General features: G+C 38.7%; 1 protein-coding gene across 1 annotated transcript in view; it reads left to right on the top strand.

The window, feature by feature from the left end:
* PIK3R1 (phosphoinositide-3-kinase regulatory subunit 1) overlaps positions 1–25,125 on the top strand; it is a 61,188-nt gene that overhangs the window by 14,905 nt on the left and 21,158 nt on the right. The window contains exons 3-7 of the mRNA XM_055790485.1: positions 18,592–18,684; positions 20,396–20,470; positions 23,323–23,454; positions 24,340–24,532; positions 24,733–24,812. Coding sequence (XP_055646460.1) covers positions 18,592–18,684; positions 20,396–20,470; positions 23,323–23,454; positions 24,340–24,532; positions 24,733–24,812 — 573 coding nt within the window. The remainder of the gene's footprint in view (positions 1–18,591; positions 18,685–20,395; positions 20,471–23,322; positions 23,455–24,339; positions 24,533–24,732; positions 24,813–25,125) is intronic.

Raw genomic sequence — 25,125 nt, 5'->3', positions numbered from 1 at the left:
AAAGTCTCTTATATCTTTGATATTGAAACTTGCACTGAAAACGATAGTGGATGCGGGTGCCTTCCCTAGTGATTTAAGATGCAGGACTTTGCGTTGCATGTACAGTTTAGCAAAAAAGGGGAAGACAGTTACCAACTGTTAAGCTTTTTCTCCAGATGTTTCCTCTAAGACAAATATCTAGAGTTTTATTATAACGCAGTAAGATCACACCAATAAGATGAGAATGGTTAGGGGGTTTTTGTTGTTGTTGTTTTCCTTGTCTGTTTGATTGATCTAAATAGCTAGTCAATCAAATACTGTGGTACATTGTCTGTTAGTTTAGATGGAACATGTCCATGCTTGTTAATGTGAGCTGCTTTAAAGAGAATATTAAAATGCCTTATTCAAGATCCCTTTGGATGCAAACTAAAAATGAGATTATTTTGAAGTGCTGATGTTCTTGAAAATATTGTGTATGGTTGGGGTTTTTTTGTATACTTAAAGGACTTGTCCACACAAGAAGCAGCAGGCTTCTATTCAACTTTCCCTTAAATTGGTGGCAAACCCCATTCTGACTTCAGAAGGAACAGGATCAGACCTATAGTCAAGCTTTAGCAGCATTGGGACAAATACCATAGCTCTTACTCTCTCATCTCACAACTGCCATTGCCTTGAGGGTTTGGAGCACAAATACTAGCCATGTTCTGAAGAGATTCCAGTATACCAGACTGCATATAATATGAATATGCATGAAATACTACACGATAAACACTGATGTAAAGAACAGTGACTGTCCTTTCACGGTTTTCAAAGACATGGAAGGGAAACACAATCATCTCTTCTGAGGACCAGAGCTAATGCAGGGCATGGAATTTCACTGGGTACTTCCTATATTGAGCTTATAACTTATAGACAGATTAAAGCATGTTTCTAATTAGTCCACACTCCTCCATTTAGTACATACTTAATGTAGATGACTTAACGTTTTAGCTGTTTGTATAGTCCATTATGTAGTAGGAATTGGAAATTTACTAGTATTTGTGTATTTGGTGATGACAGGATATAGATTATTTTCACCAAATTATTTTCTTCCATTTTTTTCAGTCCTTTTCACTAATGCATATGAAAAAATTTGTTCCATGCTGCTAGATACTTTGGCAAGGCTGGTTTTTTTTTGCCTTACAGCTGCCTGTTTGGGTAACTAAAGCGATGGTAATGAGTGTTTCATATAATTGAGGAAATGATATGGTGACAGTTTTAATTGTATAGTCTGTTACTGTACAAATTATTACTTTTATGATAAATATAGACTTTTATTACCTTGATACATGTGCAAATACACAGTGAATTAAATTGCACACTTTACTAGGGTTAACATTGTTAAGATTGCAAAGCTATGTATCTAAAACTTTTGTTTGTACATGTAAGTACACCTTCTTGTAGTGTATGCCATCTGATAGTTTTTAATTACAGTCGTCTGACCCCTCTTCCCACTTGTCCTTGCTTTGCTCCTTGTCAAGGCCTTCACTGAATGAGAACTGCTTCATTCTGGTTGTTCAGTTTGTGGTCTTAAGCCACCTTTTCTTCACAGCCTTCAGGCTTGTCTCTGGAAACAGGTTTCTTCATTGCCTCTTCTGCGCTTTCCAGTGATGTGGCTGATAACAGCTTCATAGAGCTTCATATTCACAAATATTAAGTCATCTTCTGGACACTGTTGTGAGCAAAGGTGGTATCATGATTCCTGTGAAGAATGAGGTAGACCAAAAAAGACAATTAAAAGAGTAACTACTGTTTTAAGATACTTAAAGGTTGATCTCTTTGTAGTAGGGAGGTCATGTTTCAAAAAGCTGAATCGGGGGGTGGAACTGTTAACTTAGAGATCTCTATACTCTTAACACTTAAATGTTCATTGGGATAACCAAAACCAGGAACCAGAACTGCATTAGGTTTGACAGTGTAAGGCTTCATTTGTCACAAGGAGCAAGTACCATCTGCTCACTCCACAGCTGGCTTCAGTTACTGATTACTTGGGTGTCCAAGATGATTGCTTGCAGAACAGATCTTCCTGGCATACCTCTGCCTGCATCATCCAGCTTCACCAGCTGGAATCCAAATACAAGCATCAAAAGCAAAAGAATTATTAGAATGTGAGTGCACGTATTCAACATTTGTGACATAATTTAATGTCATCTCATTTGTTTCCTGATTCTGATAATTCTAAGTTTAAGTTCTCAGTACTTCATGTAAAGCATGTCTTCCAATAGAAATCCACATTTCAGGGACACACGTGTTTTAAGTACCTTTTGCTTTAGGTTTTTATAGTGCGTCTCTAGTAGTTTCGCTTTTTTTCACCATGTCATAGTTGAGATTCACAATGCAGGAATTTTTGCAAATGATGACATTATATAGTAAATTCAGTTCTTGAATCTTCATTTTGGTTTTCTAATACCAATCAGTAACTTGCTTACTTGAAAGATGCTTTTGCTACCGTCTTTATTGTGCCATGCTGTAAACTGCAACATTGTGTAATCAAGAGGTTTGGCAGTGCAGCTTCATCCTAGCATGACAAATTTTTTTCCTGGATTACTCTGTTGCTAGTATCATACATTAAATTTCTCTTTTGAGAAATACTAGTTTAGAAAGTGGAAAACAAGGCAGCTTCGGTGTGCATGATAGATGACTAATAGGGGAGGTATGAGAAATACTCTTGACACCTGGAATGATTATTCGTTGACTTTCTAGACACACTAGAAACATGGGAAGAGTGTTCTGCTGTGGAGGACTCTGTGCTGTCTTGCACCAGACTTCTATGCCAAGTTAGAGAAATTGAAGGATATGCTTTCTCTATATGAAGTTGTCTGCACAGCCTTTGTGTTTTTAGGTTTTTCATATTTTGTGTCTTCTAGATACTGATAGAGGAATTGCAGGGTCATTGGGCTTGTATGTACAAACAAGACACAGGACTATGAAGAACCATGGCATTTGATCTTTGAAAACCAAGGGTGTATGAATGCATGCTCCTGTGAAAACCCTGAATTGCAAAAATCGTTTGTAGTGGGCTAGAGAGGCATTTGACAGATTATGTGCAAGTACATACATGTGTGTTTCATTATTCCATTGCCTTAGGAGACTGGTGTTTAAGTTGGCAGATCCGCTTATTAAAAGCAAAGCTTTTTGGCTGGCAGGATTACAGAATGCCTGAAGGAGGAAGAGGCCAAATGCTGAGAGAAGGAGAGAGAACATGTAATGTGCAGAAAGCATGGCGAAGCTATAAAGCGAGCAGGAGAAAGTAGACTTAAATCTGATTCCAATTTGTTCTGTTGGGCTGAAGTGGATAGTCATGCAGAAGTAAAAGCATGACATTCTCTCATTTCAATATGAATTTAATATTCCAGAGAATATGGACTTTTATGTCATATTAAGTATGATTTTGTCAGCTGTTTGCAGTCTGTCAGAAATATTTAATCCATGCTTATTTTTCTGACTCAAAAGAAAACAAAAACCAAAAACCCAGCACAAAAAACCCCAAAACAAAACAGCTTGCTTTGAAGCTTTACAAAGCACTGTCAGACCATGGCGTAAGTGGATCGGATCATAGCATAAGTGGACCCTCTAATAGGATCTAGAACTTTGTTCTTTGTCTCCATTTGGCGTGAGACTACAGTATGTAGTCTCCCAGTGTATGCTAAGTTTCTGCATGTTAGTTTGGTGATATGTAATTTGTAGCTCTTTTTTGGGGGGGGAATAAAACCCAACAAAACAAAAAACAACCCAGTCTTTATACATTGTAGTTTGAACTATCCTGCAAGGTTTTGGAAACAGCAGTCAAACAAGTTGAGTATGTGTATCTGGAGACACCTGTAGCCTTGCACTTTCTTGCTCAGTTTGGGTTCCTTTGCAACCGCAGGCAGCACAGATTAGAATATTAACTTGGTCTTTTACATTATTTATTCCTAGTTGAATGCCATTGGAATAAACAGCTGCTCTGTCTCCTAAGACTTCTCAGATTGAGAGCAAGGTTTGAAATGTGGGAAGCTGACTGGTGGAAAGCTGACAGAATTAGTGAAACAGAAGGAAGAGAGAAGCAGAAGTGCTGCCTCCCTTGAGAGTTCAAGAAATACACTATTAAAAACAAACCAAACAACAAAACCAAAACAAAAAGCATTTCCCTTAAAACAAGACCTAGATTTATATGATTGCTCATACTGATACCTCTGAAAGAGGCTGTTAGTGGCACATTTACCATAAAATATTAGAACCCTTTGGGAGGTGACAGGCTCCTGTTTAGCAGTTCTGACTCCTGTAAGAACTAGGTACCTAGTGGTAATGTAGCAGAGGTTAGGCGAGTTAGCCAGCTGTCTGCTGCATATAGCATTTTGAAGAGCTTTATCTTGTAAAAGCCTCAGGAAATTTCTGTGAAGATGCCAGGCTGAGCTAATTAGGATACATCTTTTCCAGCTTCATGCACAAGTTTGGAAGGGTAAATTAGGAGAAGTAAGTAGAAAGGTGCTTGTTCTGATGTAGCAGGCAGGTCATGTGAACATTTGAAAACTAGGAGTCATAAAAAATGACAGAAATCAGGTTAGTTTAAAATTAATGTCTTCTTGTTCCTTCTGTCCTCAACAGGGAACTGTTTTTTTGGATGGATTCTCCATCTGGGAGTCAAGTGAGACATCCTTTTGTTTCTTGGCATGGCACCTATTTAAATAAATAAATAAATTCCTTGTAAAAAGTAAAATTAAATGAGAAAGAGGTGTTCCCTTCTGGTAGGGTCAAATAAAGGTAACTCTGGTTCTTTCTCTTGGCAAGATGACCAAGGGATTCCTCTGGGGCATAATAACAAAACCAGACATATAAGACTTACATAAGACTTCCTTTTTTTTTTTTTTTTTACACCCTCCACCCCCCAACCCTCCCCGCCAAGGATAGCAGGAAAACAACCAGGATATACCTGGCCTTTTGACAGAACAGCAGCCAATTCCCAGTCCTTGCTGGCCAGTGTGGAAGAAACCTTACGCCTTCCAGCCAGCAGCCTTTCAGCCTCACAAACCTCCACCCATTTTGTAGTGAGTCACAGCTGGAAGACCTTTTCACATGTTTGATCACATCTTGTGCAAGTCAGGGATATATATATTTACTCCGTTATTGTGTCCTATAATCAACATTCTGAAACATCTGAGTGACTGTAGCTTTAAGGTCTGTTTGTGTATATGTGGAAATAGAGATACATGTATAGATAGATAGTGCAATTATATTTGCAGATGTGGGTGGGTTGGTTAGAAGTCTAACTGTCTTGGCAGGAGCAGGCTGGTGGAAAGACTTGGGGATTTTGTGTGCGTGACCTGTAGAAGCTCTGTACAGTTGCAGCACTTAAATATTCAACAGATTAGTATTTCTTGGCATGCTCTTTTATACACTCAGTACTCCCCTAAGTGCAGAGGCAGGCAGTCAACTTGAGCATTGATCCTGTTCCCTGTGAATTTTCTACAGGAAAGTCGGAGAATGTCCACAGCATGTTCCCCTGTGCTGGAGTAGGGCAGCTGCCTGGTGGCAGAGGCAAGGAAGGGAAGCAGTAGGTTACAGTGCTCCTTGCGCATCTCATGAGTCTTTGAGAAGACATAAAAATAGTTTCTGCCCCTCCAGCTTCTTCCCTGTAAGAGCAGCTTTCATTTAATCCACCGGAGTTAAAAATCAAGGAAATATGTTGTCAGTTCTTAACCAGATGCATGTTTATTTAGTTTGCACAGCCCCTCTGCAGTTTAGGCTTTTCAAGGCCACTTACAAATTAATTTTTGCAGGAATTTCAGCTTCTGCTCAGTCTCACTTCTTCTCAACATACCGCTTGTTTTCAAGAGGGACACATCTTTCTTTGTTTTAGCCTCTGAGAAACTCTTTAACACTGTAGGGTTGCATGGACATTGCAAAAGGATTTCCCCAAGTTGAAGTGCTTAGAATTATGCTTGTGCTTTCTTAAAGAGAGACTTTGCCTCTTCCTTTTAGTTTCTTTGCAAATGAATACACTCCCAATGCAGACTGAAATCCTGTTCCATACCTCCTTACCCTGACTTCAGTTAATCTTTGGCTTGCAGACAGTGATGTAAAAACATCGACAGTTTTTCATGCTAGCTTTTCATTGGCACCAACTTTGTTGTTATTTTCAATTCTTTTTTTACACCTCTTATAAACAGTTTTGCACAGCATGAATTTCTGCAGTGCATTGTGCTAGACAGTGCACAACTGAAGGTCCTTCGTCCAGGTGCAGTTAGCCAGCCACTTGAGACCCTGACTGCTTTAGTAAAAGTCCATGAAATTCATTCATCCCTTTAACTGCTGAAGTCTAAGTTACAGTTACTTCAGCAGCAGAGTGTGAACAGTGATTTATGGAAGAGAGGTTCATGCATTAAGTACATGTACTTCATATTCTGTGGCATCCTTTTTGTGTAGCACCTTAACAGTATGAAGCATACTGGAATGAGAAATCGACACTGACATTACTATGCAGAGGAATCTTGACAGATGTATGGATGTATGGTACAGGTCAAAATATCTTACTAGATACAGATTTTGAACTTTCTTCTTCATCTGAAATTAAAGACAATGGTGGGATAAACTCTCTGTAGATCTGGTTCAGGTATTTCCTAGTAATGTTTCTGTATCTATGTTGGATCAGCCCATGGTTTAAGGGCTGTAAGGATTAACCCAGTTTTACTTTCTTATAATGTTTTTCAGCATTGCTATATTTCTGTTGCTACAGCTAGAGTCCTAGCCCAAAGGTATTTCTTCTTTTTTTTTTTTCTTTTGGTAAGAGGAGGCAAAAGTCCTGATTTGAAATACATTAGTCTCCAGTATAAAAAAGTCCTGATTCTGGATTGCTGTTACCATTGTTGGCATTTTTTTTTCTGGGTGACTGCTATACACTTAGTATTTTTAACTTTCTGTGTACTTACAAATGTTTCCCATAATTCCCAAAAGATAAAGGAGCTGTTTTGGTTTTTATCTGTCAGCAGCTTCTGCCATTACTTTTATGTAAATCTTCCAGATCTAAACAACTTGGTTTCTCAAAGCACAGTAATACACATCTTTTTCTTGGAGTAGTGAAGAGCTTATTCTTTTCCCTTAGATTGCTTGCCTCTGGATAGTTTAATGGGGATTTGTTGGCTTTTTTCCCCCTATTAGTTTCTCTACAGCAAAAAGGTAGCAAACCAAAGTATTCTTTCAGAGCAGAACAACATACTGGCTTGAATTTTTATGTATTATGATTATTGAATAAAAAAAGAATGTTTTAATATATGCTTCTGAAGCATACTTATTATCACAAACCAGTGATGGTCTTGCATAAGAAACAACTGTGTGGTACCAGAAAAAAAATGAAACACCATTAAGGAACAGGGATCCTCTACAAGAGTGACAGGTCATTCTGGAAGAGAGTTCCAGCATCCCCAGTATCTCACAGTGAACAACCATCCAGCAGCTCTGTCTCAGTTACAAAAAGCAGATCCTGCTGGAGCACTATTACTAGTCATCACCATGGTTATATGGAAAGGGAAGTGAGGTTATCAGTCTTGTAGGTTAGTGCCAAACTATTCAGAAGAAAGTACAGGTCACTGCTTTTTAGGTAAAATGGGTCCAGCATGGGAAGTTGCTCTATATGTGAAGTTTTACCTGATGGAGGTCATTGAAATCATCTCACCTTGACTCTCCACTGGCTGGCCAGAACCAAAATTTTCAAGTGCCTCTTGAGATAGACCTGAGCATTCCTTCCCTTAACAGATAGGCAGCTGCCTCTCTGTCATGTGACAAAGGTTTCCAGGAGCAGCAGAATACATACTTCCTTCCCCACTTGCTATGAACAACTTGAGAACAAGCTGAGGAGCAAAGTATTCTTGTATGTGAAGCCAAGTTGAGCTGAGATAATAGAAAATATAGGTTTCAAGAGGAAGGTAAACAGGAGAATGTGAGCCTACTGGATGTGTCCTTGTACAGTCTGGATAATGCTCCGTGTAATATATACTTCAGCTTTTCACTGGGTTCTGTCCCTTGAGAGCACTAGGCTTTGTGCGCTGAAATGAGCAGGATAGTTTTATGGGAACAATGCTATGTCATTATGTGGAAAGAGAAAAACAAGAACTGAAATTGCACATGCAGCCTTACTTCTTTGTGGTCCTAAGTTTTGGGTGCTTGACCTTGTGCTCTTGGTCTTTTAATGTAGTTTTGTTTATGTGTCAGTGTATTATAGCAGGTATCAGACACAAGGAGCTTTGCTGCTGATTCCTTGTAGAATTGCTGTAGTAAAATACTGTGTAAATGTATTATTAACTTACATATTTAAAATAAATTATGCTTTTGCTAGAGTTTCACTGATCCTTTTTTAAAAAAAGTCTGTAGTGCAGAACTTAATAGAATATCATGGCTTTAATACCCTTGCGGAATGATGAAGTAGAGTTTGAGGGAAGGCAGCTGGCATCAATTCCAAGAGATGGCTTAGTTAATTATAAGACCAGTAAGGGATGTTTTGTTTGTAGAGAACTCTTACAAGTTTGTTCTGATTCTGATAAGGGCTTCTAGGTACTACTACTGCAGTCTGGATGTTTAATGGCAATCAACTCTGAAGGTTGCACTGGGAAACTGCTAAGTAGGTCACATGATGCAGCTGCCAGTGGAACATGCTGTTGTCCTCTCACACCTACACTATCCACATTACATTTGAATATTCAGTGACACGTATTTTCCTTCTTGGTATCATGTACGCCGGAAGCTGGAATGGTAAGTTTTCCATTGTCAGTATCTCTGAGGAGAACTGGGTGAAATCACTCAAATTCTTACATAGCTCAGCTCTTTTCTATCCCTGGAGCAGCAATTCTGAAGGAGGAGGAGGGAGTATAACAAGACTCCCTTGACAAAAAAGGCAATACATCTAGCTTCTTGGTTGACCCTGTCCTATCCCTCCCTTACTGTCACCTCTGTCATCATTTCCTTGCTTGTGGAGATGCAGTAACTTGGTATCCACACCACATTTTACCTCTCATCTGCTAATATCTCTGACTGAAAACTGCTGGCAGGGACCCTGCAGACATCAATAAGACAGAAAAATAGGTGTTGGCTTATTAAAATACTTTCTTTGTGCTAGCTCGTTTTGTTTAGAGACATTAAGCTGCTTTTCCATTTAAAGTGATGTTCTTCGGGACTGTGAGAACACTACCATCCACTGTACTTCCTACATCACACAGGGCTTGGGGTGATACCTGAGAATGAGGTAAAGAGGGAATCATGCATCGGTCTGCCACCCCTGAGAAGAGCGTGGGAAGCCTCTAGCAATGCCCTGTGCTCCAGACAGTAGGAAGGAGGTGGGACGCACCTCTCCCAGAGACTGGCAGTGTCAAAGCCCTGGTGCCAGCCTGCTTGGGGTTCAGCTCCAGCAGTGCCTGTCTTGGGCCCTCTCTGTGCTCCTCAGCTTGTTGAGTGCCTTCCTCTACATAGAAGCAGAAAGGCATCTTTTACTGCATTCTTGCTTATTTCTTATTTTACTGTTTCAGCTTATCTCACAGCTCTTTGAGCAAACAGTTGAATAAGCAGGTGGTTTTCCCATCTCTTCTGTGGGTTTTGGGGGGGTTCTTTTGCAAAACAGTTTGTGTTAAGTACAGCATTATAACGCAGTGTACTGCATGCCAGAATATTGCACTGAGTTAGTTTTGGGTTTTTTTTTCATAAGCCTTGCAATTTTTCCTCTGAACAGGGCTGCTTTTTCTTGAATTATACTAGTACCAACTGTAAATAGTTGCAGCTATTTCAAATCCTAAGTTCAGTTCTGGTTTGAAAAGGAGTAATGTAAAAGCTCACACATAGAGGGAAGTAGAATACTGTCTTTACAACAATCTTAACTACAGGATGCTTTTTAAAATTTATCTGTGTTTCAGTTGAAGCCAACAAAGAACATCTGTTGTCTTATTTATAGCTCCTATTTCTAAGAAGTATATTCTGTAGCAGATAAGAAAAGTGCCTGACAGCTCATAATTCATGAAGTTACTGAGGTTTAATCTGATAGAATATTATGTACAGAATTCCTTCCCAGTACAGGCAGTATCACTTCCCTTTCAACAGATGATAGAAATAGGGCTTTACGAAACACTAATAAGTGTGAAACATGATTAGCAGCTACTATTAAAAGTACTAAACTATTATAAAGGAATATAGGACTCCACACTATGTTGCCTGGTGGTTTTATTTTTCTGCTTATTTGTGCAGCTAAACTTCCCTCAAGCCAGACAACATCTTCTCTTTTTTTCTTCCTCTCCACACTTTCATTTTCTTTTGTCTTAGAGGAATTGTTTGTTGATTAAGGCAGCAGCTCTGTGACAAGTGTTCATTTTTGTGTCAGGGAAGGGTAGAGACCCCAGATTTCTTTCAGGAGAATTGGTATATTATAAAATATGACTTTCTATATGAAATCAAAGCCTTCTTCTGTCTAGTTCTGCCATATGTTGTTTATAGGTGATTTTCTTGCACTAATCTCTATTTGCCTGAGCTTGTTTCCCCACTGTTCCCATAGCTGCCCCTTATTCTCCTTACCCCTGAGAGTGCAGAGTGCAGCTGGTGCAACTTTCTAAGTGGGGATGAGGAGAGGAATTAGGTCTCTAAGCCCCCCAAACTTCCTGCATAATCACCATGCACATTATTTCTATCAGTCAGATCATTGCTTGCATATATGTGCTGATAACCCTGGAAAGTATCTAGGCAAAGTATTTGACTTGTCTCAGTTACAGCATTGATTTATACAGGTAACTATGTCTTTTTGACACATTATGTGTAGCCAGGATAAAATGAAATGACATTCAGGTTTTATTCCAACCCTCTTAGATTTAATGAGTTTGACTATAAATGTCCCAATCTTAATACAGATGTATTTGGCCTCCTGGAAAAATGACCGCCTGGCTTTATTCTGTGAAGTGCCACAGATATTACAACAGGTTTTGAACATTTTTCTACAAAAGTCAGTTTGAAATGCCCTTTTTCAAGCTTATAGATGATGTTGTCAGTACCTACCTCATGCAGAGGATTCCGGAGATGCATTTTGGGCAATACACTCAGACTGACCATTCAGAAGGTCATGCTGGTGAGAACTTCTGCGATGGTCATCCTTTGGAATAAGTCCCTTGGAAAAGTTCTTGTCACTCTCTGTTACTGATGTGGGATCACAGCAGAAATATGGAAGCTTTAAAAAGCTATTTGAAGTGCAGAGGTGTATTAACAGAGTACTGTTTATCCGTGAAGGGTAAATGTATTCTTTGAGATGCCCTAGGAAGGGTGTTCTGCTTTATTCAGGTGTTTCTCCATTGAAGACAAAGGAAAAAGAGGAGTGACAGCTGATGTAGCAAAACATTTTTTTCGGTACAGATCTGTATTTCCTTCTGTGGCTAAAATCTTCAATGCACATTAACAGACAAATCTAAATGAAGTTGTCACTTTGTCCTCTAGTTCATATCCAACACCTGCTGATCGATGGAAGAAGTAGGCTGTGCTGGCCGCATGGTGCTGAAGGATTTTAGAATTGGTGGTATTTCCATCCAGCTTCCCAGTTCTACTCCAGTCATGTAAGGTCACCAGCAGGCATCTTTTCCTATTCCTTCTCATAGCTCTGGGGTCATTCATATCGCTATAAATCTTGACTTGCAGACATTTTTCTGCTTCCATAAAAATGGGCTTCTTGTGAGCCCCAGGGCTGATAGTGTTGGTGGGGCAGACCATTCCTTTTTCTAGTGCTGGGATAATCTTTACCTCTCTGCATTTCTTCCGGATTTAGTCTCCCTTGGCTGCCAAGGCTTCTGTGGTATTCCAAGTCCACAGTCTGCCTGATTGACGACATCTCATAAAAATAAAAGACAAGTAATAGTAGACAGACTTATTAAGCCACTTGTAATGACGTGTCAGATTCACTGAAGCTTAAATCTCTTTCATATTTTTCCATGAATAGTGTTGTCTTTTAAAAATCTTCCTAATGAAACCAGTACTGGAGAAGGTGGTTGAGCCCTGAACAGCTCTTTCTCCTGCCATTTTCAGTGATGCTTTCAGCTTCTAGAAGAATTTAACTGTAGCCAAACTGAATGATCTCAGGTCAGTAGGGTCTAAGGAGAGGTATTTTCTTTTCCAATAGTTGCAGCTGAATTTACTATCTATTGCAGTCCTTCATTTATCTGAGACATAGAGGGACATCAGCTTCTTTGTCTTTGCTCTCACCTTCTTGTCTTTCATTCTTGTGCAGTAAAAACCTTTCACTAATAGCGGCTGGGTAGTTCTGAACACTGCTTGCCTGTCCTTTTGGTAAATGATGTTAGGCTGTCTGAAATTACAAATGCCAGGGCAAGGTTTCAGTTCTCAAATCTGAGTGAATTTTTCTCTGGTATGTATTTGTAATACCATACTCCTTATCTTCTCTCTTGGTCTGGCTTTGAACCCCTCTTCTCTCTTGGTCTGGCTTTGAACCCCAAGCACAGATACCTGTGGAAACTTTCTCCATAAGGTTTGGGATTTCTTTAATCTTCATACTGTTCTGCTGAAAGTTTCTGCAGGAACTTGCCACTTCTTATGGCTATAAAGAAACATATAATGGACCATGAAATTCCCTCTCACTGAAAGTTAGGAGGTTTGTGTCAGTAAGAGTTGTTTCGCTCTGACGGGTTGTGAGGCTCGTGTGGCCTTTCTTCCCCAGCGGATGAAAGCAGGTGCTGAGGGGGCAGCAGCAGCTGAGACTCTGCATCTGGACCAGCTGCCACTGCAGGGCCATGAGATGCATCGGGCCATGCTGTCACCCATGCAGAGGCACCTCATGGTGCTTTCCAGTTCGACAGGATCTGAACTCATGTTTCCATATGCATGGCTTTCGGTGTGTTCTCCGTGCAGCCTCCTGAAGTGCTGATGTCTCTCTCTGGTCTGGTCGTCACTATTGGTCAGCACACAGGGGTACGCAGGGCTGCCTCAGTTCATGCCACTGCCTTAAAAAAGGCTGCACAGGAATGCCAGACTGCACAATTGTGTCTTCACTTGAATTTGACATTGTATACTGACAAGTGATTAAATTCAGCCATTATGAATCCTTACTGAAATTCAGTTTCTGTTTCAAGGAAGATGGGTGGTAATAGGGGAAGGTTTTTTGAATTCCATTTCCCATACATAGTATACTATATAACTGCTAAAATAACAGCATTTCAATTAACAAAGCAAGCTCCCACATTTCCCAGAATTTTCAATAGCAAGCATGGGTGTTGAACTTTGTGGAAAAACCTTGGTTGTCCACAACTTGTCATGCATTATCCCACTTGGTGGTGCCACTGGCAAAAGTATTTTAGGTGCTCAATCAGCCATCATTTCTTTATAGTTTGCTGGCCGGTCTTGTTGGAGACATTATCACAAGTTGCTTGACAATGACCCTTATCTTTAATTTCTTCTTCTGTTCTTGTGTTTATTACAGTTAATTTCAGCGCTGGTCAAACCATTCACATTTGGACATACTGTATGACTTTCAGATGTGTAAAACTATGAATGCATAGTTCACTGTGTTAGTGGATGCAGTTGCATGCCTAAAGAGTATATCTGCATGCACATAAGACAGTTATGATCATCTTAAGACCTGAGCTCTCAAATATTAAGACTTTTATGTAGTACTGTTTTGTCATCAAATGCAATATGAATGCCTTTCTGAAAAAAGAACATACATGGAGTAATCTTGACTCAAAGCTACATTCAAAAAACGTTAGTATCTAGTTCTTGTAAAATAATCAGATATTTAAACTTTCCATGGTGTGTATTGCTTCATTTTAAGTTGTATTCATTTTTTTTTAATACTCATTTCATTCTTCTTCAAGCAGTAATGAAAGATTTGGCTCAGAAGTGTCTGAAGCCAAATTCCAGCTTTAAATTTCCACTTGTCGTTGCCAGGTACTAACTCTAAAGTATCTCTTTTTACTGAGAACCCTTCCAAAAGGTGCAGCTGTGTGCTGGTTTCATCTTGCACTTCGAGGCTGTGTTGGCAACCCTTGAACATAAGGTATGCTCTCATCTCCCACACGTTGCCATTGCCTTAGAGCTGTTTAGGCCTGTCTGTATCAGGGATAGGGAAGAGTTTGCAGATTAAAGCGAATGCCGGCTTGTGGTTCATCTCATTGGTTCTCACTGTGGCAAGGTAAAAATAGAGCTAGTGGAAAATCCAGCCTTTATCATGTGTCATCAGAAGCTTCCTTACTATCTAGAGATCCACTACCAGACTTGTGACTAGAAAGAAGACGTGAAAACTATATGGCAGCTTTTCAGAACTCTTCAGAACCTTAATATTTTGGAGAAGGTGGAACTTAAAAAATAAAAAATAAAGAGGAATTTGGGGGGAAAATGATTCCTTTAAGTGAAAAGCTGGTACTGGATTGTAGCAAAGGGATCTACAAAGTTGCTCAGATTCCTAAGAGTGTATTTGGTTCTCCAAACTTCCGTGCTGTGCTAGAGCATGCTTCAAAGCAGAAGATGCTTCTGAAATCAGGTACTAAATGCAGGTTGCATGTGAGCTTTTGTTCATTTCTCTTTTACTAAAACTAACCTGTCTGGGAAGTTTTCCTTTCCTTCCCTCTGTAGATCTTAATATGCATGCTGAATTTTCTTCTGGATCACCTAATTTAGAATCAGGACTTCTTTAAAGTTAACTTGTATTCTGGCTCAGGAAGTCAAATTCTTTCTTTCCAACTTTAGTTGTAGTTCTCTTCAGTTTAGACTCTGCCATTTTCTCTCAGCATTTTGAAACTGAAGAGCACAGTTCCCAAATCGGCTGTCTTCTGTATAAGTATCATAAACTAGCTTCAGTTCTGTAAGTACCATTGTCTTTTCTTTTTCCTGACAGATGTGTGTTTCATGAGGCCTTTTGCCTCTAAATTAACATAATTTTCTATTTTGTGCAAAAGTTGGAAAGTTTAAAGTATGACGCTATTCATCAATTATATTGGAGGTGGTGCAATGAGCAGGAAATCCTAGAACAGGTGGGAGGCTAAGTGATTTTAATTTGTTAATACCATCTCCTACATGCTGATGAAGTGAATGTTTTTTTTAATGTTGCTGAGCACTGTAACTGTGTGTGTCTTAGATGTATTCTTCTTCATGGCTGTGAAGGTAACTGCAGGTTTTGTACCTGCCATTGTGTGTATATATGTTTGTGTCTTTTAACTGTAGAGCTTATACACACCAGTGTGTGCATAGTATTAAAAGAGGTGAGTATCTTGAGTTTTCAGTCAAATACAGAACTGTTTTATGTATCGTCTTCATATCTAAAAGTTCAGCAGTGTCTTTAGTAGATAGAAATTTCAGGTCTTGGAGAAAAGGAATGGGATATAAGGAAAAAAGACATCAGAAATTATCTGATTTCCTAAAATTCTAATATTTTTCCAATTGCGTATTTTAGGGTAGCAGAGGAGTGTTGAACATCTTTCCTTTTAACCAGCGTTACATTTGCTTTACATACATATGTCCAGTAGACATGTTATAGATTTTGCATAAATATGAAGGTAAATGCGTAGCTTCCAAAAGCCTTTCATTTTCACTAAGAATATTATCGATCCAGGAATACAGTACAACAAAGAGATCCAGTGACAGAATATGATACTAACCTAAACTATAAACTAAGATCCTGCTTAAAGTGTGAATGAGAAGCATGGAGCATCAGGTAGGTTGCAGGAAAAGGCACTCTAGGTAAAAGTCTACATCCACGCCATTTCTTATGTTCCAGAGAGACAAACTGGTTTCTGCAGTGTCTTTCTTCACCCTGCAAGGGCTTTTGCCCATGAACTGAAATCTTCACTTGACATTGGGTTCTCCTTTTTCCTTTGCTTGGACACTTATCTCTCATGCAGAAAATCTAAATCTAGTGGGAAGTTTAGTTATTTTTCTAAATACACCTTGTTTGTAGGTATTTGGAGTATATCTCTCGCCATCATTTCAAGGCACAGTTTTGTTAATCCAAGAAAGCATAGTTCTCTCTGCTGCACAGTAGCTTGAATGGACTGTCCTTGAACTGCTGATCTGTCACCTGAAATGTTTCAAATGTCTGTCAGGTTTGACATCCATCCTCTGTCTATTTCTCCTTCACCTCTCCTTTCTTTCCTCAGTTTCAGTTTAAATTGTTCATTGTTACTGCATGCTGTGTCCAGCTAGAATGATGAGATGAGCATCTTTGCTCAGAGATGATACAATTCCATTGCTGTTACACAAGAGGGAGAGAGGTCCTTAATGTAACTGGCCACCTAAGGGAGCAGAAAGTTTTCATAAGTAAAACTAAGTAAACTCTGTTCTTAAAATCTGTTCTTCCTGTGCTACTATGTAAGGGATGCATTTTATGCCCTTAGCATTCTGTGAGTCTATGAGTGTGTCATAGTCTTATTTTCATAGCATATCCTTTGATCTGACTCTGATCAGATCTTTCATTTGTTCTTTCATTAGATTTGCCCTCATGGTAAAAGAGATACATAGTTTGGAGTTGAAAGGAACTATTTGATCTGAGTATTACAAACCAAATGCTCTGTATTTCAGCATGCCTCAGATGTTAAGCTAGAAGAGGTGTTCCAGATGGAACCTGAAAGTGATTTAAAGAGACAAAAAGTCCATTCCTTCCCTGAGTAGCTTGTTCTGCATTAATAACTACACTCAGAGATCTGCTGTCACCTATAGCCATGTAACACCAGCTTTCTTTGAATTTAGCTTTTAATCACAGTGTTATACTAAGTTAGCTATCTGATTTACATTTTTCAGCTAACTAATGTGCCCCAAGGAAGGAAGTGGTGTGGTTTTTAACAGAACCTATCCTCTAAAAAGCTATGCAGACAATCCTTAGTTACAGTGCTATCATTTATTGCTTTATCATACGAGTCTAGTTGCCAGGTTTTCCTTTATTTTGCCCAGGATTGATAATGTCACTAGCATATAGTCACCTTACTTGTCCTTTCAAAGTGTGGATCAGGCATTAGAATGCCTTTGATCCCCAGAAATTGCTATGATTTTCTACAAGTCATTAAAAAGTAACATCAGCAGACCAGAGATCTGCTTAGTTCTTTTGGAACTTCTGAACACTCATTTTCTCAGCTTCTTAAGTTAAACTGTTACGACTGAGAGGTGATTTTCTAATGTCCTCAGTTATGAATGGATTAGAAAGTATCCCATCATTATCGTAGCATCATTTGCTTCTTTTTGCGAAGGACATGTCTCGATGTCCTAGTGTGCTCCACTTCCATTACTAGTTCATAAGTAATTGTTATTTATTGTGTTTCATTTCTCTCCTCAGTGTTCTGCATTTCCAGACTTATGTACCTTCCTTGCTGTGTTGTCACTTCTAAATTGTTGGCATTTTTAGAAGATTATGTAATTGTTGCTTCCAAAATAGGATGAATTCTCAGCCAAAATTGTCTGCTTTCTGTTTCTCAGTTCTGGTGTATTTTACTTTTTGGCTATCTCAAAGTTTTCATTAAAAACTTTATTCATATTTTAATCTTGTGGGGTTTTTTTTTCTTTTTCTTCTTCTACTTAGTAATCTTCATAATTTGTTCAGTTTCAGTCTTCTAAAAATACAGTATGTACATGTGCATGCATGTATGTATACATATGCATGCAGGTACATAAGTGCATGTGTGTTTAACAGTTTCTCTCTGTTTGATGAGTTTAATCAGGCAGAGATCACCATTACTTAGTCAACTGGCAACTTTTGCTTCAGTCATTAAGCTTTGTTTATCAATCATAATCTATCAAACTGTGCCAGATGTTTCTTGCAGTAGTTTAATAATATCTTTACGTAAACATTCTTGCCTTCCAAGCGTTAAATAGGACCACTCTAAAACTTTTGAATTATTTTTTGGCAAAAATTGTGTGTTTAGAGATAGATAATCCCTCACATCACAGAGCCAGAACATTCCTCTATACAGTATGTTCTCTCTGTGAAGCAACAGGATTGCGTGAAAAGTGACTTTGTATAAAATTCGTATACAGGTTTGTTTGAATCTGCAAAATGTCCCTTTCTGATTATACTACTATTTATTCTTAATCAGTCATTGTAGAAAAGAAAATTCTTATTCAAGAAGACTGTACTGTTAATGGTATTATGCTTGAAAATTGAAAGCAAACAGAAGTTACTGAACTTTTGCATGAGTGTGAAATACTTGTTTCTACCGCTATTTCAGCCCTCTGTAAGTCTGTTTTACTCAGGGGATCAGCAGCTCCCCGATGGTGATGTGTTTAGCTCCCTCATCTGGCACACACTGGATGTAAATGTTTCAGACCAATAGATTTTTTCTTTTCTTCTTTACATTGTGTTTCTGCCCATCCGTGGACTGCAAACTTTTATTGTGTTTTCTTTTCCTAGGCAATATGGAGGATGATTCTAGGACAGACTGAGGTCCCTAAAAGAAAACACTATAAAACTGCAGTTATCATTTTTATTCAGTTTTCTGATTACGTGTGGAGTGCTCTCATTTAGGCCTGACAAATGGGATGTTTGTTCTGTACTTAAAAAGTAACTGGTTGCATTATGTGTCATAGTTTTCATAAACAGAAATTGCATTTATCTGTAGCTTGGTTTATTTTTCCTCTTTTTCTTTACAGCTTTTTCGCTTCCAGATCTTACAGAGCAGTTCGCACCTCCTGATGTTGCTCCACCAATTCTTATAAAGATAATGGAGGCCATTGAAAAGAAAGGTAGGCTGAAGAATGATCTATGAAGGTTTTCTGTTACTTGCATGAGCCAAGACTGCAGAATCAGATCCAGACCTGGCATCTCCTCTTTTTAGAGCTGCTAATGCATCACATTAAATGAGATTGTTTCATATCTGTTAAGTAAGGTTTGTTGCATTCATTTCTGCTTAGTAGAGGCAACTTGGACTGTAGGAGCAAAACCAAAGCTTACCTCAAATGACATTTAATAACTAACACAAGTATTATTAAAGGTAAGGTAGAAGGGTTTGGTGTTGCTTTATTTTTTCTAACCAATAGAAGGTTGGTTATGGAAACGTCATTATAATACTGAATTGGATACACAGGCAAACGTAATGTTTTGCCCCAAAGTGTGGAAGGAAAAGAAAAAAATATAATTAAATATGGAAAAGTTAAAAAAACTGGTTTTATGCTTCAGGAGCCACTTCTTTACTGCTGCTGTATGCTGAGCCAGCCAGTGTTATTTTTATGATTTTTTGCTCTCCTGCTTTCCCATGTTGAAATCTCTTCATCTTTTTGAGGCTTTCCCCTTTCCTCTGCTATGTCTTGCCTCTTCTGCCCAATGTCTTTCCTCCTGGCTCTTCCTCTGATGTCACTTTCCTAGTCCTGGTGAAGTATGGAGCAGCTCAGCGGGTCCTGCTCATTCAGTGGCCTTACAGCCAGGGAGTGAGAGGAAAAGTAGTGTTCTGATCGTACTCAGGTTGTTGTCCTTGGGGACAGAGGTGCTCACATACAGCTCTGACACTAAAAGAGCACAAGCCTTTCCTGAATGAGTAGGAGCTTGCTAATATCAATGAGAATGGCCAGTATTTAGCAATAGTTTGCATAAGCAACTACTGCTTCCAGGAAACACCACTGATACTCCTAAATTGTCAGTGCTCTGCATCCCTGGGCATGGTCTCTTTCCCTGTGTCTTTTCTCTTTTCACTGAGATAGGGAAGTTGTAAACAGTATCTTTCACTTGAAAACACTCTGTTGGTGTCTTTTATTCAGGAGGATCATCAGACATGTGACATACACAGACATTTTCTCTCACACTAATGATGTGACACTCATCTTATGTATACTGTGAGGTTGTGGGCTTTGTGGATGGTCAAAGGTGGTCTAAGGGCTACCTGTCCTGTAGAAGGGACTCTGTCCCTGTTGACTGCATAGGGTGCCAAAGGTTAGGCAAGTTTTAACTTAGAAGTCTCAGTTAAATCCTTAAAGCTAATTAGGATGTGTCAGAACTTTTGTCATGTACCTGTCCCATTACTGTGGGGTGACCTGACTCAGACCACTCACTTATTACTCACCTGAAAGACCTGGTCTTTCTAACTGCCATATAGGGTGTAAAGGAAGATCTGGCTGCCATGTTGCTGTTGCAAACTGTTTTCTTCACTGGGGTATGTGAATCTGTTTCCTGGTCCTGGCCTTCTGAAGCCAGCCCATGGAGAGCTGAACAAAATACGTGGGATTGCTGGCATCTCTGATCTTCCTTGGCCAGCTCTTTCTGCAGACACAGCAGCTGGCATGTACAGAGAGATTTCTTACAGCCTTAAAAAACAATCACATTCCATGGTTTGGTGGGTGGATAGTGGTGGGAGAATGTTGCAAATTTATACTGTAAGTACTTACTTGAAGAAAACAGCAAGTATGTTGTGTCATGGCAGCAGTCACTGGAAAATTGATGTATCCCTTCGATTTTGTTTTGAAGGTCTGGAGTGCTCGACGTTGTATGGAACACAAGGCTCAAGCAGCTCATCAGAATTAAGACAAATCCTTGAAAGTGGCAAGTACAGTTCTCTTAGACAAACTTTGTAGTCAGACTGCTTCTCTTTTCTGTGCTTCCCTATTCAGCTTGTATATATGTGCTGGTTCTGAATAATACAGTATTAAAAAGACAAACATAAGTAAAAAAGTTTTCTAACTTTACATTTAATATGAAAGGTATTTTTTACTTTTAGAGGTTGCCTTTTTTTCATGGCTGCACTGCATGGGTTTTTCCAGGAATAATTATTTTGATAATTTCTTGGTCACTTGCTTGTTCAAGGACTGTCAGTCTAGTTGTACAGAATAAAACAAGGTGTTCTATAATAAAATAATTTATATATATATATATAAAATAATAAAATAATTTTAAAAAGCAAGATAGAGATACACTACAAATGGCCATTTCTTTGCATACATCTGTGTGCGTTTTTTCAGTCCTGTAGGTGGGGAGGCAATAGCTGCACATTACCTACTTGCTACAGAGATGATGCTGAAAGGGAAAGAGAGAATTGAATTAATGTTGCTGCAGTAGGCAGGGTTCTCAGGTTTCAGATAGTAAAATGCAGCTACACCACTAATACCACATACCTGTTCAAGTTTCCTGAAATAAATTTCCTGCTCTTTTTGGTACTCTTGATTTCTATTTCAGGCCAGAATATACTGGCATGTCAACACCCAGTTGCAGTATGAGAGAGTAGAAGGAGTGCTTGCCCAGGCCTTTGTAAGCTGCAGTGCAAAGTGGGTGTGAGCTTGCACTTGCATGAGGGAGCACAAAAATGTGCTAGAAAATGGCTAGAAAATGAAACTGGTTACACGCCATGTTGCCAAAGGGGCAAAGGAAGCAAACTCAAAACTGTGAATTAGCTCTCTTCATTTTTAGTAATTGCAAATACTAACAGAATGAATAGGAGATGATGCAATGAGTTGTCTGTTCCTTCAAATCAAAAGAGCATCCTGTCCTCTTGTGATTGTGGTGGGAGTGAAGTAGTATATGAGTGCAAGCAGGGAGAGGAAAAATGCATGTGGTGCTAGCAGCCTAAGCTGTATTTTTACTATTGTAATTATATTTTTCAGTCCAGATAAATATAGATTTTCTGTGGCACCAATATGAATGTATCCCTTTTTAAATCTCTGCACTGAGGTGTACTTTTATGAAAGGTTCATCTGCCTCCTGAGATCAAGAACTTGTAGTCTACATGTATTCTTACTTAAAATGTAACTAGGTTTGAGAAAAAAAGACTTTACCCTTTAGTAAAAATGTATCTTTCTGAGTTCTCTTTAAGATAGGATCACAATCTTCCAGTACAGAGCTGGTAGAGTGGGTGTCCAGATACATGGATACAGACAGATCTCACCTCCTCTGCCTACTCTCTGAGTTAGCACTCTGCTTTGGTCTCAAAATCATGAACTGTATTAGTGTGCTGAACTGCATTAGTGTGCTGTTCTGCTTATGTGTTATTCCATATGAACTGGGTAACTGCGTGTTAGCTTCAGCTCAGTGCTATCTAGCTCTAAAATCAAAGCTGACTTCCATCTGGCCAGCTTGGCTGATGAAAGAGTTCAGGTCTGTTTATGACATTACACCCAAACAGTTGCAGAGTACCACAAGTTTATTCTTGCTCATGTATCCATTATAATAATTTGGAATATACTTCAGAGTATGGGTCAACACTGAAAGAACGAGGATTTAACTTGGGTTATGAAATAGAAAACATCCTGTGAGCAACAAAACTAATGAAAACTATTTCTCATGAATTTGGGATTGGATTCTCTGACACATAATTGCTCATGTAGAATTCATAACCACACTGCAAGTTTTTGTCATCTGAGCCATTCATAATGTCTCTTTTCCCATGCAAATTTTTTAGTGTCTGGTAGGAATTAAGCTCATACTGTAAACTTTCTTTTGGGGAAAACAGAAAGGAGGTGGAGGAGCACTGAGTTTCTCACTACCCCCTCTTGGCTGCCTTTTTTCATACCACTTACCTGATTCCTTTAATCTTCCTGATGAATTTGATTTAAACTGGCTGGATGGGTTCAGGAGTTATTTTACAGTGGCCTTGACTAGCCTAGGAAGTTGGTCAGCAGTAATACCTCTAAATCCTTGTACCAAATGTGGATCTTACTATAAACATCCAGGACGTTACTGTGCCAGAGTTTTCGTGTTTTAAGATGAACCCTAATCCTGCTTCCACTAGGTAAGCATTTCTCTGTTTTCCTAGTTTTGCTGCTGATATTCCTTGCTCCAACACTATCAAGTAGTTCTTCATGTGATGCTCCCAAAACTTAGCCCAAGCCATATCTATCCTGGAAGGATATCAGATTTTGCAAGATAAATCCTAACAGCTGCATAAAACAGCAAGCACCCAGTTTTGCACATGCATATTTGTTTTGACTTACATAAATATTTACAGACTTGGAGCCCCAAGTTGTTAATCAAACTTGCAGTCATAATAGAAGTAACTGCCAGTAAAGAAGCTGCATTTGCCCAAACCCCTGTTTAATACTTACTTTTACACAAAATATTTACAGGTAAAACAGAGACCTGTTAAAAATACTCTGGCGTTCCATAACATTGGCAACATGCAGCAAGTCTCTACTGTTATTCTGAGTTCAGCCCTGTCTTGTATGTGACAGAAGGCCACACACAGCAGTGGAAGCCATTTGGTTCATCAGATGCCAAAGGCCTGAGCATGGTGTTGAGCACTGTAAAAGATTTTTCTTGGTGTCTTACCTTCTTTCTTGCATGTTGTTCCATGTAAACCAAATAAAAGTTAGGAGGTTTGGCTTGGTATAAAGACCTAATACCATGAACTTGTGTATTTTTTCCAGTTTCTAATGTCTAAAAAGTATGTTGCTCTTTCCCTTTAGATCCCTCTTCATTGGACTTAGAGACATTTGATGTGCACACTTTATCAGATGCTCTCAAAAGGTATCTCCTGGACCTGCCAAATCCCATCATTCCAGCAGCTATTTACAGTGATATGATTTCTGTAACTCAAGGTAGGATTATCACATTGTTTCAAATGTCAGACAAAAAAATCTTTTATTAGAATTCTGAATATTTGATGTTCCAGCTGTCACCCACCAAATAGTAAAGATTGTGCAAAACCTGGCAGCATCTCAGAAAACATATATGCCTTCACCATGTTTGATGAAAACTGTTTCAATTAAGATCTAGACATGCATTATTTAGCTACCTATTGAGGTAAACATAATGGGAGATATGAAGGATAGCACAGTTCTCTTCATTTTAGTAAGTAGAATGACTGTAGAAAAACTGGGGTGAAAAATCAAGGACCTATCTGTATGTAGAAGGCTAATTTTTAACTTTTTATCAGTGCTGACAAAGTAAATGTATTGGAGGTCATGCTGTTCTGCAGTACCTTGGGAGCTGCAGGGTATGAAGTGCGAAATACATGCATGTAAGATTCGGCATCTACAGTGGTCATTTCAAACAAGTACAGCTTATAGGCTTTCAGTACATGGGCCAAGTATTCTGTTATGTATCTTAGGACAGGATATTGTTACTGGTAACCTTGAAAGTTAGAACAGCACCTGTGAGACTTATCTAGTGCATCTCAGAATTACCCAATCATGTGTGATGCTAAACACAAGACAGACTTCTACCAGTACACTCTGAACACATTGTGGTTTTTACCAAAATGCATATCTGTTTCCATTTGACTTTTAAATACTTGTTCTTTACTCTTCCTTGAGCATTTCACTTTTTTCAAAAGAAGGAGGAAGTCTTAGGGCACTAATGAAGGACAGAATTATTTTTTTTTCTGTAAAATTGATACTTCTAAAGGAGTCATATATAGTTTTATTTTATTTGTTGAATGTTCCTGTGCTGGTATCAAGAGCCTTGTATCTGTTTGCTTGCAGAAGTGCAGAGCTCAGAGGAATATGCTCAGTTGCTGAAGAAACTCATCAGATCTCCAAATATACCTCCCCAGTATTGGCTCACACTCCAGTATTTGCTCAAACATTTCCTCAGAGTTTGTCAAGCCTCCAGCAAAAATGCAAGGTCTCTGGCTGAAATTTTCAGCCCTCTGCTTTTCAAGTTCCAGATAGCAAGGTATTTGGGTCCTCTTTATTATTTTTGATACTGTAAATATAGCTTAGTTATATACAAAAGTAAATTTAGTGAATTAATTTCCTGATCTTAGTTGTAATGTGGAGGGCATTGTTGTAATTTTTTCCAATGATTTTTTTAATAATTCTAATGTAAACTTTTGCAGTTTTCCTAGTTCTTACTGCCTAATCCATCTTTTGCAGCTCTGATAATACTGAACACCACATAAAAATCCTAGAGGTTTTAATCACAAGTGAATGGAACGAGAGACAGCCTGTACCAGGTAAAAACTATTTTTAATTTTAGAAGTTATAGAACTTTGTTTTCTTAAATACTAAAATTCAACTTAAGGACAGTAAATGCTTTTTTTTTTTTTAATCAAATTTATGCAATGTTTCATAATTACAGAACTAAGTAGAAATGCAGTCTTTGTTTTTTAAGGAATTGTCTTTTTCATTAAAATCAGTTTAGTACCTATAGTTTGTACAGCCTTAGGAGTTTTATTTCTTCTTCAGTAAAGAGTGTAAAGGAACTTCGGAATTTTTAAGACCTGTAAACCAGTAGTATGCTTCTCATACCCGGGGCGGGTGGGGGGT

Source organism: Falco peregrinus, chromosome Z (genome assembly GCF_023634155.1).
Source record: "Falco peregrinus isolate bFalPer1 chromosome Z, bFalPer1.pri, whole genome shotgun sequence".
Lineage (NCBI taxonomy): Eukaryota > Metazoa > Chordata > Aves > Falconiformes > Falconidae > Falco > Falco peregrinus.
This window is presented reverse-complemented; position numbering and strand designations above follow the sequence as displayed.